At 41.1% G+C, this 19,671-nt stretch overlaps 1 protein-coding gene across 1 annotated transcript in view; it reads right to left on the reverse strand.

Moving 5' to 3' along the window:
• Positions 1-2,036: 2,036 nt before the first annotated feature.
• The window catches only part of LOC136885953 (uncharacterized), an 83,191-nt gene continuing 65,556 nt past the window's right edge, over positions 2,037-19,671 (reverse strand). Inside the window, exons 3-5 of the mRNA XM_067158652.2 lie at positions 12,781-12,881; positions 12,603-12,699; positions 2,037-3,280 (exon numbers count right to left, since the gene is read on the reverse strand). Of these exons, the coding sequence (XP_067014753.1) occupies positions 2,574-3,280; positions 12,603-12,699; positions 12,781-12,881 (905 nt within the window). The 3' untranslated portion in view covers positions 2,037-2,573. The remainder of the gene's footprint in view (positions 3,281-12,602; positions 12,700-12,780; positions 12,882-19,671) is intronic.

Genomic DNA, 19,671 nt, shown 5'->3' on the forward strand with positions numbered 1-19,671 from the left:
TAATCACAAAGTTAAAGCCGAGGACCATATTAACATGGATATACTCTCGTGCAACTTAAAAGTACTCTATTAGTGCTGACTTGGCAGTAGACTCAGAGATATGAATTCAGATTTCAAATTTCAACATTATCCTTCACATTTGAAACGCTGGCAGAGAGAACTCAAATGATCCTCAACGAAGAAAAACTGAAATCTGCCTTGTCAAAAGGGACACTGACGTACTGTGATAATCACAGTCAAATTACAAGAAGTGGTGCTATGGGAATTATCACAACTATGTGGGTAAAATAAAGATGAAACAGCTGACATGGATGTACTGTTTTTGGAAACCGCTAGATAAAGATTGTGCCATGATTTAGGAAACATTTCATAAAGGCTCCAGTACAGAATTGGGAAAAGCCAGTCGAACATTTTGATCATGTCCACACCACCTATGCTAATTGACGTGCAATCAAAGTGGCCTGAAGTGCACATTTCATGGCCTTCCCCAGATAATAGTTGCAGACATTGATAGACTTGACCACAAAACAGTAGGTGTTATTTATTCCTGTATTGACCTTGTCCACCTTGACAGTACACATCGTCAAAGTATAACAGTTATCATTTGATGAAGAGAATGTTTCTTGTTCGTGTACAATGAATAAGGTGGATTTATCCATAATACTACTTTAAATAGTTTTCAGTAAGTATACAATTTTCAAAAGCAAAACATTTACAAACTTCTGCTCACAAAACGGCATAAAGCAAAAATGTATTATCCTGGGTCATCCAGCAACAAAAAAGGTTGGCAGAATGTCGCATCCAAACTCTGAAATATAAATAAGCGATTATAATTTCATCCAGTGGCTCTTTGGCACAACGCATCCAAGAGATTGTTTTTCAAAATTGAGCAACTCCTCCTGCGAAGTCCAGCTGGTCAATACCTCGGTTGAAACAGAAGGAGGTCCTTCCCCCTGCCTGTTGAGGTTGGCGACCACGGAACCTCTGTGCTGACTAAGTTTTACAATATTTAAAATTCTTCCACCGTTTTGATACTTTTTTTGCCTTTTGGCAAATTTATTTGTCAACAGTACATGTTTCGTTCCTTATTTAGGAACGTAAGGAACATAAGGAACGAAACATGTACTGTTGACAAATAAATTTGCCAAAAGGCAAAAAGAGTATCAAAACAGGGGGGGGGGGGGGCTTTACGTCGCACCGACACAGATAGGTCTTATGGAGACGATGGGATAGGAAAGGCCTAGGAGTTGGAAGGAATCGGCCGTGGCCTTAATTAAGGTACAGCTCCAGCATTTGCCTGGTGTGAAAATGGGAAACCACGGAAAACCATCTTCAGGGCTGCCGATAGTGGGATTCGAACCTACTATCTCCCGGATGCAAGCTCACAGCCGCACGCCTCTACGCGCACGGCCAACTCGCCCGGTAGTATCAAAACGGTGGAACAATTTTAAATATTGTAAAATTTAGTGATTAAATTTTGATACGGAAAATGAAGTTGATTACTTGCAACCTCTGCGCTGAGTCGTGGCGTTGTGCCAGGTTCCTATTTGACCACCCTCGGTCAACTCCTATTGGAGCATTCGAGGCCTAGGGAGTCTTTATCCTCCATGGCCCTTCCATTTCTTCTCTCTCAATAGTGTTAAATAGAGGAAGGCTGCCTAGTTGTACAATCACCACTATGGAGAGGGTGTGGTCAGAAGAAACTACATTACGAAGTTATGCTGGACGACAGGTATGTTCTGTATTGTGTCACCTCAAGATCTTCTCAGTACTGAGGTACAGCCAATGCTGCTGATGGTGAGCCATTATCACACTAATATTCTATCTCTTTGTACCTATGATTTTTCTACAGTTAATTCTTTATGAATTATTAATCCAGTATCTCAAACACAACAACAAATGTGCTGTTGTAGACTGCATAATGTTCAATACCTTGTACTAATCTATCGATACTTTTTATTCATTGATATAGAAAAACTTGAGAGGCCTGGTACTTTTGAACAGACATAAAGATTAATATTATAATTTCAGTAATTTCTTTTGCATCAAATGGGACAAGATTATTACAAATTTATTGAGTACAAACTAGTAAGCATGTGTGCAATTGTGTCTTATAAGCTGGATTTCATCAGCAGAGATTTACATAACTAATGTTTGCGGGACCTTCCCTGCCTCTGCTCAACTGTCAAGGATCTTGTTGTGGCCGAAGTTTATGTCATCAACTTTGTATAGTATGGTTCACTTCCCTAACCCACGGACAAACCTAGTTTTCAGTATGAACATTATCCCAATACTCTGTTGCCACCAAAATATCCGTGTCACTAGCATGGAAAACATGGGCTCATCATATGTATCTTCCCCATGGAACAGCGTGTTTGTACTGCAAGAAATAGGGCAAAAACCTTCACTACACGTAATGGATCCTACATGGGAATGGACTAGTGAATTCCATTTGGCATGAATGTTTGTCTTGCAAGCAATTAAGGAATACTGTACTAAGTGTTGGCTTTGACTGTAAGATGTCCTCACATCTTGCAGCAGCAATCAAGTCCATGCAAAAGCACATTCATTTGCTATTCTAATGTAATGTAATTCTGCAACGATGCAGGAAGTCCAAGGTGCCGTACGTCGCTAGACAGCATCCTCTGGTGACCCATAGCCGCCCGTATCGTTCGCCGGCACATGAAAGTCAGCGCCAGCGGCTGAGTCCAGTATCTCATCATAGAAATCTTTAGCTGATAGAAAACAGGACCTAGCACTTTGTAGCACTTGGCATGTCGAAACATTGTCCTCATCACATGGCCGTGCATGCGCGTTGGATGCTCACCCATTGCTTCCGATATGAGGCAGAGCGTACGGCCGCACTGCTCATCCAGTCTTCTCCGTCGGATCACGCCCCGAAGAAACCAGGCGAACGCAGAACACTGTTCAGATGATCCCGTATTTTGGACGCCAGCGACGGGCCATACAGACGCTCCACCATTGAGCAGGACCCTAGTCAGGGCCACGCTATCGTCCATGTGATGGACGCTGTAGGAGAGCAAGTTGCGACCTTCGCAGTTCACGGCATCGGGATCGCTGCCTGCCTGCAAGAGCAACTTGCTGACTTGCGCGGCACGCTCGAAGGCCCCTTCCTTGAGCAGACGGCGTCCAGCAACCAGAAGTGGAGTGTTTCCTTCGGTGTCTGTCGTAGAGAGGAAAAGGCGACGATCGTGAGATTCCGACGTGGCCACCAACCGCAGTGCCTCCAGAACTCTCTCCCAGTTACTCTGAAGATCCCCTGTGAAGAGCACACATCATCAAAAGTTTCACAAAATGTACAGTGTGTTCAAAAAGGAGATGTGAAAGGGCCAAATAGACACTTCACTGATACTTGACTCACGTTATTTAACTATAACTCTTAGGTTCCTTGGTTTGTGAAAATTAATTTATAATAAATAAATTAATAATAATCTTATTGGCTTTACGTCCCAGTAACTACTACTTTTACGGTTTTCGGAGACACCGAGGTGCCAAAATTTTGTCCCACAGGAGTTTTTTACATGCCAGTAAATCTACCGACAAGAAGCTGATGTATTTGAGTACCTTCAAATACCATCGGACTGAGCCAGGATCGAACCTGCCAAGTTGGGGTCGGAAGGCCAGCGCGTCAACCATCTGAGCCATTCAGCCTGGCAAATAAAATTTGGGGAAGATTAAAAAAGGATTATACCTGAAAATTAGACACGATTAAATATAATTTGATTGTTTGTTTGTATGTTTAGTCCTCAGCCCGAAGGCTGGTTAGATCCTTAACAGCTCTGCCATCAGCTATCATAGATGGCCTAGGCATCACTGATGAGGCATACTAGGGAAATGAGGAGTGAGGTAGTCTCCCCCTGCTTTTCTCACCGAGCCAGAAGTTGTCATTACGTATGTCTGTCAAGCCCACTGAAATGCATGCACCAACCGACCCTATGAGTAACATTTTCACACCATTCATAACAGGGACTGGCTGCATAAGGAATGGCATTACTAGCATCACTCATACCTCAGCCACTTTCATTTTGTCAAAGCCAAGGATAAAACTGAGATAGATCAACAAAAGTATAAAATTATAAATGTAATCTGTTGTTAAATGTTATTTTTCATGGAACCTAACAGTTATAGATTACCGAAGTCGAAACTGAAACTAAATGTCTTACAATATAACAAACAAAATATTTAAGCACAAATGTGACAGTCTGCAAACTCCAAGCATTCATGATTTACTGTCCAGGAACAACGAGGATAATGAACTGAAATAGAGTAATTCAATGAGAAACTGATCGTGTTGTTTCAATCACTGTCTAATCCTATAAAAACAATTCATTAAAATTAAACAAAGGAAATAAATAGCTTATGAATTGCAATTTGATGACAGGTTTTAATTTTAGAACCATTCATGTAGTATCTTTCCACATTGCTAGGGTCACTGCCTTGCTTTTTGCGCATGTTATGGAAATCCTTAAGTTCAATGGACGAACTCACCAATAGTGATGATCAGTCTTAGGCAGGATCTCAAGACTTGTGCAAAATATCAGAAACGTTTTTTCCCACATCGTGCTGCCTATGGCTAGGTGGGCCTGAATGCCATCTGTGGCGAGTACGCAAATAGTCAATCATGGGCCTTTCCATTCCGTAAATATTTTGTCAACGAGTAGTTATTATTAATGGGGTAAAGGATACTCGTTGTAACAGAGTATGCACGGCATTGTTGCTACTGCTGGTTCAGCAGTAATACTGTCGTTATATGTGGAAGATTTTGCTTTGCATTATAGCTCGCACAATATGGCAGTTGCAGAGTGACGATTACAGCAATCTGTTAGGAGAGTGGAACAGTAGACTTTAGAACATGGCTTTCGATTTTCAACCACAAAGACCCCTGTTGTACATTTTTGCCAGAAGCTCACTCTTCACTCCCATCCTGAGCTTTTCTTAGGGAATGTCTCTCTTCCCGTAGTTGACACTTATAGATTTCTCGGGCTCCTTTTCGATAGCAAACAATCGTGGGGGCCACACATGAGGCAGTTAAAAGTGCAATAAAAGTGCAAAGCACTAAGAAGTATCTTAGCAGCACTACTTGGGGGGGGGGGCTGACCGTACAGTGTTCGTACGATTTTATCCAGGTTAGACTACGGCAGTGCAGCATATGGATCACAAAGGCAAAGCGCCCTTGCAAAACTGAATATCATTCACCACAGTGGGGTTAGGTTGGCAACGGTAGCCTTCTTTACAAGCCCCATTGCTAGCCTGCTCGCTGAATCTGGTGTGTTGCCTCTACAGCTGAGACGTCAGCAAATGCTTCTCTCCTATGCTGCAAATTTGCGACAGATGCCACTTCACCCAAGCTATCCTTGTGTGTTCCACAATGGAAACCATCGGCTGTACGCTACTTATCCTCGAGCAACACAGCCAGTTGGAATACGCTTGGATAGCAGTCACAGATTGTTTGATGAACTTGGGTATCCTGTCTTGTCAGACAACCAAGTGGGATACCTCCGAGGACAATAAGACAACCTGAAATAATCCTGGGTCTGTACATTGGCCCAAAGAAAAACACGGATCCCTCGATTTATTGGAGGATCTTCCTGTCCGTTGTTGGCCGGTATCCAGATTCAGTCGTCGTTTACACAGATGGTTCGAGGGCAGAAATGAAAGTGGGCTGTGCGTTCGTTGTCGACCATAACAGGTATCAATTTTCCCTTACCAGAAGTCTGTAGTGTGTACATCGCAGAGCTCTATGCTATCTGTGAAGCTCTGCGGTACATGCCGTCCAATGAGCGCCAGCACACTCTGGTGTGTACAGACTCCTTGAGCTCATTACAATCTATTGATACATGTATCCCTTAGCACCCTCTGGTGCAGCGGATCCTGGACTTGCTGGCCGGGTGTTCGGATGCCAGCACCAGAATCATGTTTATGTGGCTCCCAAGCCACATGGGTGTAGAGGGAAACGAGCTGATAAGGCTGCCAAGGAGGCTGTTACGTTGCCTTACACGGTTCCAGCAAGTGATATTCGCTCTCAGTTGAGACATTTGGTTATGTCCGATTGGGAAATGAAATGGCATATGGCTTTTAGTGCTGGGAGTGTCCGAGGACAAGTTCAGCTCGCCAGGTGCAGGTCTTTTGATTTGACTCCCGTAGGCGACCTGCGCGTCATGATGGGAATGAAATTATTATGAAGACGACACATACACCCAGCCCCCGTGCCAGCAAAATTAACCAATGACGGTTAAAATTCCTGACCCTGCCAGGAATCGAACCGGGGACCCTGTGACCAAAGGCCAGCACGCTAACCATTTAGCCATGGAGCTGTCCCATTGGGAGATTGAGTGACAGGCCACACCACTTCCAAATAAGCTGAGATCAATAAAAGGTACAACGAAGATATGGAGCAGTGGTATTATGTCGTCTTCGAATCTACCGCAGTATAGTAACGCACTTATATGTACTGAAAGGAGAACCCCCTCCAGTGTGTACTTGCGGCGATCATCTTACTGTGGGGAGTGTGTACCATCTCCTTCATCTTAAGAGATGATGAACAGTCAACAGACCTCGTCATCCGTTCTATCGTATGTGTTTATTATTAGTCTGTATATTATTGTTTACAATGTTTTATTAAATAGGCTCTGTTTTAGTTCGTTTGTCTTTGTGTATTTTAATGTATTTTTTTTTAAATAGTAACATGCACGATATACTATTGCATTTCTACCATAATCCATCCTCTATCATTTTACTGAAAATAAGGCATTGCGAATTAGATCCACTGACAATCATTGTTCATCACTGGTCAGTGGATACATTTTAAACTTTTAATTATCATATCATGCCGTCCATCTCGTACCATTAGGGGCAATGACCTTATATGTTAGGCCCCTTTAAACAACAAGGAACCGGGCGAGTTAGCTGTGCACTTAGGGGCGCACGACTGTGAGGTTGCATCTGGGAGATAGTGGGTCAGCAGCCCTGAAGATGGTTTTCCGTGGTTTCCCATTTTCACACAGGCAAATGCTGGGGCTATAATAGTATTTAAATATTTTATTTTTAAGGTCTACCTTTTCATTACAAACTATACAATGTTTTACATTACATTTACGTTTAGGGACTAGTTTTGACCTAACTGTAGGTCATCATCAGCCTTAAAGCAAATCAACACAAATATATCAAAGAAAATAAATAATGTATAGACACAAAGCTCTTAAAAATTGTTTGCCAACTCATAGAATTGAAGTTAAGACTGGTTACATAAAATAAAATTCCATTAAAAGTTGAAGCAATTTAAGACCCAGTGCAGTGTCAATGACATAAAACTAAAATATACATACCATGTAAGAAATTAAGGTAAGGTTCAAGAGATGCGCTGCACTACGTTAAAAAGTTGTATATGATAGAGATCCTTAAATTGTTGGTCAAGGATGATGCGTAGAAGTTGAATAAAGGCTGGCTCCTTAAATATGCTGCTTTCTATTCAAAGTTCAACTGAGCCGAAGTCGCGCTGTTCTCTCAAGATATTCATATATTCAGTATACATGAATGTGATGCATGATGTTAGAAAGGCTCTTCTGTTTTAAGAATCTTGAAAGATGATGATTGTTGCGCATGGAGGTCTAAATACATAATAGTAATTAAAGGCGGTTGGATTTCGCAGTTCAATGCGGACTGTACAGTTGACGTGGTTAAATGACAGCTAAGATAGAAAGAGTTATGTTAGGGGGAAGAATATACATCAATGACATATGTCGTATGGGAATCACCTTGTGTTGCAACAAGTTGAGCGAAGCTGGAAATGAAGTGTGAACGAGGAGTGGAGTGGGTGAGGTTTTAACGAAGCCTTGAGAAGGAGGTGCAGAGAGGAGAGAGGAAGGAAGTGAAGGGGAAATAAAGGGTCAAGGCAGGGCTGAGGGATTCGGGAATACAGACGAGTGCTTAAGTAAAGTGCTGTAAATAGAACAAAAAATCGGACCTTGACTATTTGATTTTGTGTTTCTGAAAATATGAATGAGTAGGTCAAATAGAATATTCAGTTTTTCGGAAATGTCATTAAGATTGTAATTTGGATTAAAATATTGGTCCAAATGTATACAGCAGCGTTCTGCAATATTAAGAAGGGGTCCTTTATTCACAACTTTGAGGATTTCCGTATCCTGCTTAATGTCAGTAAACTTGTGATTATAATCGTGCATGTGTTGTCCTACAGCTGAAAATTTATTGCATTTTTTGAGGCAATGATATGTTCCAAGTATCTTATGTTAAAGCTCCTTCCAGTCTGTCCAACATAAGAAAAATTACAGCATTGCATTTTATCCTATATACTCCTGATTTTGAAAAACTATTAGTCTTATTAATAGAAGTAGAGTTGTGTAAGATTGTTGCATAATTATTCATAGTTTTTAAAATAGTCTCCATAAGACCTATCTGTGTTGGTGAGATGTTAAGCCACTAGAAAAAAAAAAGTTTTAAAGGCTATTTTAACATTGTACAGTTTGGACCTTAATAATAAAATATTTAAATACTATTGTAATCACAGTTCAATACGGATGAATCGTAATGGAACTTAATCAAATGTTGGGGTTGTACTTTAATTAAGTCCGCTTCTTTCCAACTCAGAGGCCTTTCCTCTCCCATCGTCGCCAGAAGACCTGTCTGTGTCAGTGCGACGTAAAGCAACTAGAACTAAACAACAAGCATCATCATCATCATCGTAGCAGAGTATGCAGGGGTAAAAGTTACCAAGTAAACCAGTAATTTATGACTTAAAACCTCTCGGGCAGGGCCACAGACAGACCGGTTTTCTGGGGCCTGGCCCTCCGTCGCGGGCCATAGTTGGCTAAAAAGTATCTAAATGAAGAGAATGAAAAGTAAATGAAATCAGCCACCAAAAATGTCTGATCACACTTGTAATTTATTAGCAGTTATCTTTATATTCTCATATTTGTAATATAGAGTAGGTTTTACATTGCTCTGAAGAACCGGCACTGTTGTTGTCTACAGGTTTTTGAGCTGCCTGAGTAACTACTCCTCCTACGTTTGTCTCCTTCCTTTATTGTTGTAACAATGTTAGTTTTTGATCTTAATTTTCTAGTCGAGTGGTCGCGTTCGTGTAGTAAGCTTACTTGTTACAGTTTTTTAACTGTTTGTTTTTGATTTGATTAATGGTAATAGTATAACATCAAGCCGGAAGTTAAATCATATTTATCTTTAGTCGAGTAATAATCTATTCTACTTTCTTTTTAATATATTACTAGGCCTACCAGTAAAGCCTTTTTATTTAGGGATCAGATAAGTTGAAGCCAGTTTACACTGTACTGTATGCTAATAGATTTTATCTCAAATACCTACTGAATATTACTTTCATTTTATTTAGAAAAGAAGTTACCTTGCCATTCCATGTAGGCTCCACATTAAATGCAAGCCTCACCTTGCAAGTCCTCGTGAAATAATAAAGAACGTTAGATTATACAAACCTTTTAGATAGAGCAGAGCAGAATTTAGTCAAATTTAATTTAATGTACATATTATAAAGAACTAGTCCAGTATACCTATATAAAGACTTTGTTAATGTGCTGAATATTGGAGTAAAACAAGGAATAATTTTTAAGACAATTGAAAAAATCATTCTCAGTATTTATTCAAAAACAAGATATAATAAGAAGTTAAAAATCTTCACTTCAGCTTTTAGAAATGTTAGATTTAAGGTTCAACTTTAGAAAATGGATAAGAAATTTACAAAACAATCACTTGCCTTCTTTGTAAGGGAGGCCAATTAAGAGATGAAAGTAATTGTGTTTCCGTCATTGCATTTATGGGAACCCGCGGACAATGACGGAAATTTCCGTCATTTGCAAAGCAATGGGTTAAATCCATCACGATTTAGGCCAACACAATTTTCTTGCCTGGGGCACTTTTTGTCGAGCGGGAGGAAGAGGGGGGTGCGGTGGGCCCGTCAAAGTTGTCTATGGCCCTGCTCTCGAGCTATAGCAATTGCGGCATGGCTGGAGACCCAATTAAATTATAGTAACGATATCCAGGATTTGTTTCTGTTTTAAACAGCGTGTGAGACATAGTTTGGCCCCAGTTCATGACATTCCTGGGTTCATTCATGCCACGAAATAGGGCATAAACAACACATTTCAGAATCGTTTTACTGGAACATTTACTGGTATGTTGTAAACAATGTGCATGATGGATTACAATAAAGTGCACATTTCTAAATCGTGATGGATTTAACCCATTGCTCCGTCACTGTCCGCGGGTTCCCATAAATGCAATGACGGAAATTTCCATCCACCCTCTTTACTGCTTTGTTGAGGTTTCCACGGATACATATCGATATTTCTTTGCAATCCCAACATGTCTACGAGATGTTGGTAATCATATTTCAGCTATCTTTACCCTTCAGCTAGTATTTCGCCGCCAAAGTGTCTAAATATGATTGAGTAAATTGCCGCGTAAAACTTTCGTGAAAGTTAAGTCAACGTCATGGCCGAGTCGGATGAAGCTTGAATATTACGTTTTTTGGAGGAAAGCGATGTCAGTGACGGTTTTTCCGATGAATGTGATACTGAATTACCTTCGAGTGACGTTGGCATTAGTAATTCTGAAGAATTAGATGACATTATTGAAGAAAATGAAGACGGGGACGCAGGTGGGCGTGTGTATAACCTAGAAGACTGAAAGTGTACCAAATAATATGTGGTGTATTATAGAAGGAGAACTGAACTCTGTGGTAGCAAGAAGATTAGGTACCGAGCTCGATAGCTGCAGTCGCTTAAGTGCGGCCAGTATCCAGTATTCGGGAGATAGTAGGTTCGAACCCCACTGTTGGCAGCCCTGAAAATGGTTTTCCGTGGTTTCCCATTTTCACACCAGGCAAATGCTGGGACTGTACCTTAATTAAGGCCACGGCCGCTTCCTTCCCACTTCTAGCCCTTCCCTGTCCCATCGTCGCCATAAGACGTATTTGTGTCGGTGCGACGTAAAGCAACTAGCAAAAAAAAAAAAAAAAAAAGAAGATTAGGCGAGAATCCAGGAAAGGCTGAAGTAATTCATCACATGCTGAATCTTGAAAAAAAAAGAGGCCCAGCTTTTCCAGTTTCAGGGGTGATGTTGCGGAGGGTGTATCCAACCAAAGGCCGGCCCAGTGCAGGATGTCCACCAGTGAGGTTACAAGGAAAACATTGCAGTCACTTCTCTGTCAAAATAACAGCAACAGCAAGCAGGTGCGAGGTCTGCTATGACTGCAGAGGAAAGAACAGGGGTGAATGTGATAAGTGTAAGGTGGCACTGCATGTAGAAGAGTGTTTTAAGATCTACCACACTGTGTTGAACTATTGTTAGAATGTGAACTGTGTTTCAGTGTGTTAACTTGCTGTAGCAAAAGTGTTCTCTTTTAAGCCAGATTAAAGCGCAATCAATGTATATTTATTTTCAAGAAAAATTGCAGTTCAATGGGTGAATTACTCTGTATCTCAACACTCATTGTATTAGATGTGTTCATTGGACTCACGCAAGCTCTCCATCGTTTGATGTAATGTGATGGGTGAAATTAATTCCAGTGTAACCTTATGTTTTTCTTAAAGTCTCCTATAGTCCGTGGTTTATTTTCATATACCTGTGACTTAAGGTACCTTCAGAAGAAGTTACACACACACAGATTGGATAATCTTGCAGATCTTCCCATCTGAAAATTTCTCGCAGTATAGCCATGGAAATTCCTGCCGTGTGAGAGGAACCAGACAGTCTGGGTTTCGATATCATGTTGTTTTAAAAGTGAATGGAGCATGTTTGCATATAACATTGAATTTACACATCAATTTGCCAGCTTTGTCTTTGAAAACCATATGAACCAAACTGCAACAGACAACGCCTAAAACAGATCAATCTCCCTGGGATTCTGTGGTGCCCAGTAACAACAATTCTGAGAACTGAAATCACCAGTTAGGTGGAAATTTGCTTCTTCTGTCATTAGAACCTGGTCAGATTAATTGTCCAGAGCATTCACATAACATGGCATGTTGTGTTCGCTTACGCATGAATATTCAAATCTGTATGTAGTCCTAACAAGCGATTGGACATTCTAATGCTTGACACAGATGTTCAGTGTTTTTAAGAAATCTAACAGTTGGCCATTTCTCAAAAGTTGATAACCCACAACTTCACAGTAGGAACACTGTCACTTGACCCGTTGCACAGAAAGAGACCCAAAGTTGGCAATTAAAATGTCACAGCAGTAATTAGTGAGAAAATAAATTAAAACGTAGTTTTCTTAATGGCAGCTGCACCTAGAAGCAGTGTTAACTTTGCCAACTTTAGAACCACAAAAATCTCAAAACTGAAAAGTCCTACTTTAGATTCCTTCCTGTACAACTGGTCGCGTATTTCTTAAATAATCTGTGAACAGACGCTTGGTCAAGTTGGCTTGTTCCTACCCTAGGGGTCTTCTCTCAGCAGCATTGCAAAATAATCTGATATTTCAGTGGGACCTAGTATATCACTGCATAGCAATTCAATACTTGGGCAGCAGTGGCACGATTGTTTCTATATGACACTACCAAGCTTTGTGGGCAGTATAAGGAACTCACCAGTAAGTAGGACGTAGCTCGCGTACAATTTATTGGAGTACAGTTTGTGGAGCAGAGGGACTGTACCAGGGACATCTCGCTGGCAATGTTCACATCTCTGAAAACACAAGGAGAGAGCATTAAGAAGGGAAATGAACAGTATCCTCTGTTAATAAAGATAACTAGCACACTTCCTTACATGATGCTTTTTACTGCTGGTGTCACTCGCTGGAACCAGTAAATCCTCGATCATTGGCACGTTCTCGCACGACAGACATGACAAGCTGCTCTTCTTCAGATCTGAAATCACACCAAAAACACATTACACACAAGAGAACTATGTACTAGCTATGTATGGTGTCGAAAACCCACTGAAAACAGTGAAATAAAGTCCATAGAATGCCAGCTCACATTGTGGAGAAGCGGAAACTTCGATGGCCCAAAATAATCTGATATTTCAGCGGGACCTTGTATATCACTGCATAGCAATTCGACAGTCACCAGTACATCTGTCAGTGACAGAACATCAGGACAGTTCAGTGGCAAAGCCTTGATTACTTTGAGCTCTCAAACAGTTCTGATGTACTCCATAATAAATGGGGCTGTGTTGGGGTCAAGGACGCAAGTTACACACTAGTCAGTATGGTCAGCAGAATTTTTCAAGACTAGATTGCCAAATGAGAGCTGGTGCAAACAATTGGTGGAAAGGTGATATTGTTAAGATCACCAAGAAATGATATAACTGGTGAGGAATAATTCGGTACCTGTTAAAGTGTTCTCGATCGTTCTCCTCAGGCATTATCTTCCATGTTTTATTAGCATAGATGGCATGACAAGTGTTTGAGTTGCTTTGTGTGTTATACTACTTTTCCATATGTTGAAAGAAGCTTGGCAACATAGCAATGGTCACAAGTTGTGGACTTCCTCTCTCATTCGTCACTTGCAGCTGTGGGACAAGGAAGTGGGTAAAATCGACTGACAAAAGTCGCAAAGATTTTGAGAGCGAACACCTCGAAGCTGTAATAGGTGTTCTTCGTGGTTGGTGTTCTCATCAGCAGATGGTGACATGAAGGGGAAATCCTATCCTTTTCTTTTTCCTAGAAAGCTTCAACCCCTTTCTGCAACGAACAGGCTTCTAGTGATACAAATTGCATGAAACTAGAAACAGAAATTATGTAATAATAAAATATAAACTGAAGAGAGAGATTTTTTGTGCAGTACTTGCTTCAGAACCAGATCACTGGTGCCAATATAGCAACATATCCACTAGACTTTAGCAGATTCAAGATTTTTAAACAGGAGGAATGTTCATGTATTTCAAGTTCTTCAAGCATCTTAGAAACATTTTTTCATTTATCATAAAGGAATGTAGTGGAATTTTGTTTGATGGTTTCTGTCGGGAAGAGACCATTCCTCAGTCTTTGCCAGCGACTTCTCTCCTAGCATTAGCAAGGAAGACATTTCTTAAGAAAATAACTTGGCTAAATTTGACAATGCACATCTTAAGACACCCAGGATGTTTTTGAGGGAAACATAAGCGGGGTAGAGCAGCGTATCAGTCTATGGACTGATAACTCACAAAACAGACAGTACAAGTACACATTTCAAAACTGGGAGAATGTTCTTTATGTTACAGAATATGTGACTGTCGAAAATGCATTGCAGGCAACTTGTCACAATTTCAAAATTCCAAAATCACAAAAATCTTGATGGGAGTGGTGAATTTCATACTCCTGGAGCCTCAGTAGTGGAACCCATTACGAGACCTGTTTTTTCACGATATGTCATATTTTTTTACTGGTGTAACAAGGGCGTTGCTGACTTGTATAAAAAATCCTAACCAAGGCCTCCCTGCCCAGGTTACAGAAACGTGTATTTACTAAGTTATTTTTATGTAATTATTTCCTGTCTTCTGTCTTCTCTTAAATGATGCTTCATTATGTTGTCATTTTAAAGTCAATATGTAGTCAGTTACATTGAGTAATAAAAATATCTGAATAAATAAAGAGTTTCAATCCTCACTTACAAGAACTTGCAGGTTGAGGTAAATCTGAACAGATCCAACTGCTAACAGCCAAGTTCCTCCACTCAGGGATGGCATGACAGATAGAAATATGATTTGAGGTGTGCTCTGTGACCGAGAATCAGGATACCAGTTGCTGTGGAAAAGGAGTGGACATCTTGGACATGTACTCCCTAACCCATTAAGAGGAGAGATTCTCACTCTGTAACTAGCGTAGCATTCTGCTTCCAAATATGCTCAGAACATTTTAAGTAAGCCATGGACCTATGGGGTAAGAGTCCCACTTCCATCTGACAGTCCAGACACCAACATATTTCATGGGGCTTATGGAAGAGAAAAAGTAGAACTGGATGTGTTTAAGAGGTGCTAAAAAGGGAAGGACTGTTAATCAGGAATATTATTGCACCAACACAGTTTCTGTTAGACTCATAAATGTGGGTAGTTTTAGCAGTTGGAGGAATTAAGACGAGAAATGTGTTTGTGTATTCGCCAGGTCAGGATGCAGATGAGGATGAAGTTGACAGTTTTATGAAGCACTGAGTGACATCATAATCAGGGTAAACAGTGCTAATGGATGATTTCAATGCAAGAGTTGAAATGGAACTGAAGGATACAAAAAGGTGATGGCTGAATGTGGGGAAGATATGGAAGCTAACAGGAATGGAAAGCACATGCTAAGTATGGGAATAGGAGTGGCAAATACCGTACAATCTTCAAGCGTAAGGTTATTCACCGCTATACATGGGACAGTAGGGGCACCAGATCCATAATAACTATATCTTAACTGACATTGAATTCAGAAAATCTGTTAGGAACGTGCAGATGTTCGCAGGATTTTTCCATGATACGAACCACCATTTCATCTGCAACTAAGTATCTCTAGGCCTAGGGAAGAGAAAGTGAAATCTGTTTGGAAACGAATAAAGGTAGAAAATCTACTTGACAAGTAAATTAGTCAGAAGTACGTGGTTATGATAAGTGAAGATGTCCAAACAATAGAGAGTAAGCAGGGCTGTTTCTCCTGGAGATTGCAACATGATCATTTTGGAACTCTCCGAGAGCTTGGACTGGAGAACGCCAAGTCATTGCTTTCTGGGTAGATGGCGAAAGTGGGTCGACATGACCTGCAGGTTGTGATTTTCGCAAATGGACACCAGTCTTTTGCTGTTGGGATTGGTTCTTTGTGAGCAGGGTAATTTCCTATAACTTTCTTGTACTTCTGTTCACGACGTAGTTGGACATTGAAGTCACCCAAAAGAAGCTTGACATGGTGTTTGGGGATTTTGTTTAATTTTTCATCCAGTAGGTCCCAGAAATTATCGACTTCATCTGGATCAGACTTGTTCTTATCATTTGTAGGAGCATGTGCGTTAACTAGGGCGTAGGTTTTGTTTGCGCATTTAATTGTGAGTATAGACAATCGGTCATTCACAGGTTCTAACAGCAAACGCGGTTCCAAGCATCACAGCTCCATTGAGGATTCCTCTTTGCGCTTGCTCTTGAAAAATCGGTAGCCTTCGGATTCAAAAATCTCTTCATCTGGGTACCTTGTTTCCTGTAGGGCCATTATGGATATCTGATTTTCGTGAAGAGCTTTGGTGAGGGTTTTCAGCTTGCCAGTTTGTGTAAGTGAATTTATGTTGAAAGTTGCTAGAAAGGTTTTAGATTTTGGCCTGAGTTTTTGACTCTTCGTGGTACACCGATACTCTCCGACTTGTCTCTTACATGATGTCGAGTCTCCCCCAGAATCCGAACAAGACTCGTGCGCCGTGGCGTTCACGACGAGGGATTTATCCGAAGATTTACCCCCTGGGGTATGTTTCTTGAAATGTTGTACCATCATGCTTTTTGACTTGACTTTGCTTTGGACGGGTACCCATCCTTTTACAACTAGGGTTGTTAGCGGCAGAGCCAGTGAGCTTCCCCAATTCCAATGGGACGCGCCCGATGGAGGTAACCGGTAAATCCCCACACGGGTATTATTATTATTTATTTATTTATTATCGTTCCGGCCATCTATGGACCACGTTTTACAGTCTTTACGTTATTTTTCACCAGTCCTGACTTCACATTCTGCCAGTACTTCTTCATCCTTGCACTGACTTCTTTCTTCTGTTCTTCTGTGTAGGTTCTCTTCTTCTTCTTCTTCTTCTTCTTCACAAGTTCTTCCCCAGTCCCCTGGAAACCCTTGAACTCCTTCGCATTTTGTCTAAATTTGTTTCTGTCCAGTACGTCCTCTTTTCCTACTCCTAACCTGGCCAGGTCGGTCCTTACTTCCCGAAACCATTTTGGTTCCGTCTTCCTTAGGCTGAAGAAGCTGAAAATCCTTTTTGTCAGTCGGTTGGTGTCCATTCTCTGTAGATGTCCATAAAATTGAAGCCTTCGCTTTTTCATCAATACAACGACTTCCTCTGTCTTCTGGTATAGTTCTTTGTTGGGTCTAAGTCTCCTCTCCCCACCTTTCATTTTCGGGCCCAAGATCTTCCGGAGCATTTTCCTCTCTTTCTTTCTAATGTTCTCTAGATCTCCCTTTCCAATCATGTCCAAGGTTTCTGCTGTGTATAAGCATTCAGGTCTGATGACTGTGTCCAGATGTCTTAATTTGGCTCCATATGACAAAGCTTTCTTGTTGTAGGTGTCTCTAGTGAGCTGATACGCTGTTTCCATTTTTCTCGCTCGTTCTATCAGAGCTAGATTCTCTGATCCATTCTCTTGAACTATTTCTCCAAGATACTTGAAGCTCTTTACTCTTTTTACTTTCCCCTCTTTCAACTTTAACATTTGGGGAGCCTCTTTGATGTTGGTCATAAATTCAGTCTTACTGTATGATATTTGCAGTCCAGTCATTTCTGCTATGCTATGGAGTTGTTCCGCTCTTTTCTTTTCTATTTCTATGTCACTGGCAAAGACTGCGATATCATCAGCATATGCCAGGCAGTCTATCCGTATAGCACCTGCCCCTCTTCCAATACGGAATGCTTCTTTGTCTGGGATTCCTTGTTTCCACTTCCTTATCACCTTTTCCAAGAAACAGTTAAAGAGAATTGGTGAGAGTCCATCCCCTTGTCTCACACCAGTCTTGACTTCAAAGGACTCCGATATTTCACCCATGAACTTGACCTTTGACTTGGTGTTGGTAAGTGTCTGTTTGATGATATTCCTTGTTTTACTGTCCACACCAAATTCTTCCAGTATTCTGAATAACGTCTCTCTATCTACCGAATCGTAGGCCTTCTTAAAATCCACGAAGACTACAACATATTTGCTTCGTCCCAGCATCTTGTACTTTATGATGTTCTTGAGATTAAAAATCTGCTCAGCGCATGATCTGCCTTTCCGAAATCCAGCTTGGTACTCGCCCAGTTCTTCTTCGTATTATTATTTAGGTGGAAGGAATATTTTGAAAGTGTTCTCTTCTGTTGACATCACGAACAACCAAGTTCACAGGGAGGACGAAAACGATATCAGAGAAATTATGTTTGAGGAAGTAGAAAGGATAGTAAAAAAAACTCCATTCTCACAAAGCAGCAGGAAAAGCAGGGATAAAATAGCTTAGACATGGAAGCAGTTCCAGCTACCCATGGAGGACAGGCTCCTGAGTCACATGATGTCATCACAGACAAGAACTTTTGAAATTATGTAATTCTGTGTTTATACCTTTGTAATATGTCATTTATGGCAGCCTGTTAATGCAGGTTGTAAGATTGGAACAACAATCAAAGTATCTTGTTGATCAGTTTACCAGGCAGCATGTTCACTGAGAGGGTATGATCAATGGTTGAGAGTAACCAGTGTGGTTTCAGGTTTAGACGACAGAGGGGCTGTCAGGATCAGATTTTCAGTATGCACCAGGTAATTGAAAAATTCTCTTCGGGGAATAGACAGTTACACTTATATTTCGTAGATCTAAAAAAGGAAAGATGGAGGAATCAGGGGAAATATGTCAACCCTACTGGGGGATTATGGGATTAATGGTAGGTTATTAAAAACAATCAAAGGCATTTATGTTGATAATGTGGCTGCAGTGAGTTCTTGGTTCAGGGTAATTCGAGGCATGAGACAAGGATGTTGTTCACAGCTTACATAGATCAGTTAGGTGGAAATGTAGTAGGCGGTCTGGCCTATGCCGATGACTTGATTGTGCTGAAAGCCTGCAGTCCTGGAACTTGAAAATAAGTATTCTATGACTAAATTGATGTTGGTAAGTAAGAAATTCAAGAGAAATGAATTTCAGATTGGGCATAAAAAAGCTAGAACAAGTAGATAATTTGAAGTGTATTCTCCCAAGATGCTGAGTTTGCAGCTCCCGGACAGTAGTGCCAATACGTAATGAACTAATGCATTACATTCCTTCAGTTTAGTCATCCACAAAGTCTCGGGACCTCTCTTGATGACAGCGACGAAGTGCCCTCGTCAACTTGGGAAACAGGTCCAAGTCACAGTGCGGCAAGATAGGGCGATAAACGTGGATGTCGCTTCAGATATTCGGCAGTAGTAGTCACAGCACATCCTCATAGTCGTATACCACAATCAGCATAAGCTTCACCCTGTCGCCACTTTAATTCAGGCTCGTAGACTCATGCCCATGTCTCGTCAACAATACGCTCCTTCGTTGCGGTATCTGTGCAGGTGGATGTCGGTGCCATTTCTGTGGAACCCAACGGGGCGCAATTTTCCTCATGTTAAAACATTTCATCAGTCTGTGCCACATCGTTTGATGACTGAGATCAACCTTTACGGATAATTTCCGGACAGCCGACCTGCACAAAACGCCTTGACCCATCGTACGACTGCATTCTCGCCACAGGCTTGGTCATCCAGACACGAACGCTGATCACCTTTTGAAAGCGGTGAAATCGACACTTCACTTCAACGTCACACACCAACACTGGATGCCGATCAAATGCACACTGCTACCTGACCGCTCCGATCTCCTGACTACTTTACACCGGTCTGTTTTCAGACCAACTCTGCTGTGCAGGAGTTAGGAGGTATTTCGAATAAGGAGATAAAGGCTAGGTTAGCAATGAACTCAACTGATGAAGTTGTACACATAAACCAGCTTCC

The sequence above is a fragment of the Anabrus simplex genome, chromosome X, assembly GCF_040414725.1.
Source record: "Anabrus simplex isolate iqAnaSimp1 chromosome X, ASM4041472v1, whole genome shotgun sequence".
Taxonomy (NCBI): domain Eukaryota; kingdom Metazoa; phylum Arthropoda; class Insecta; order Orthoptera; family Tettigoniidae; genus Anabrus; species Anabrus simplex.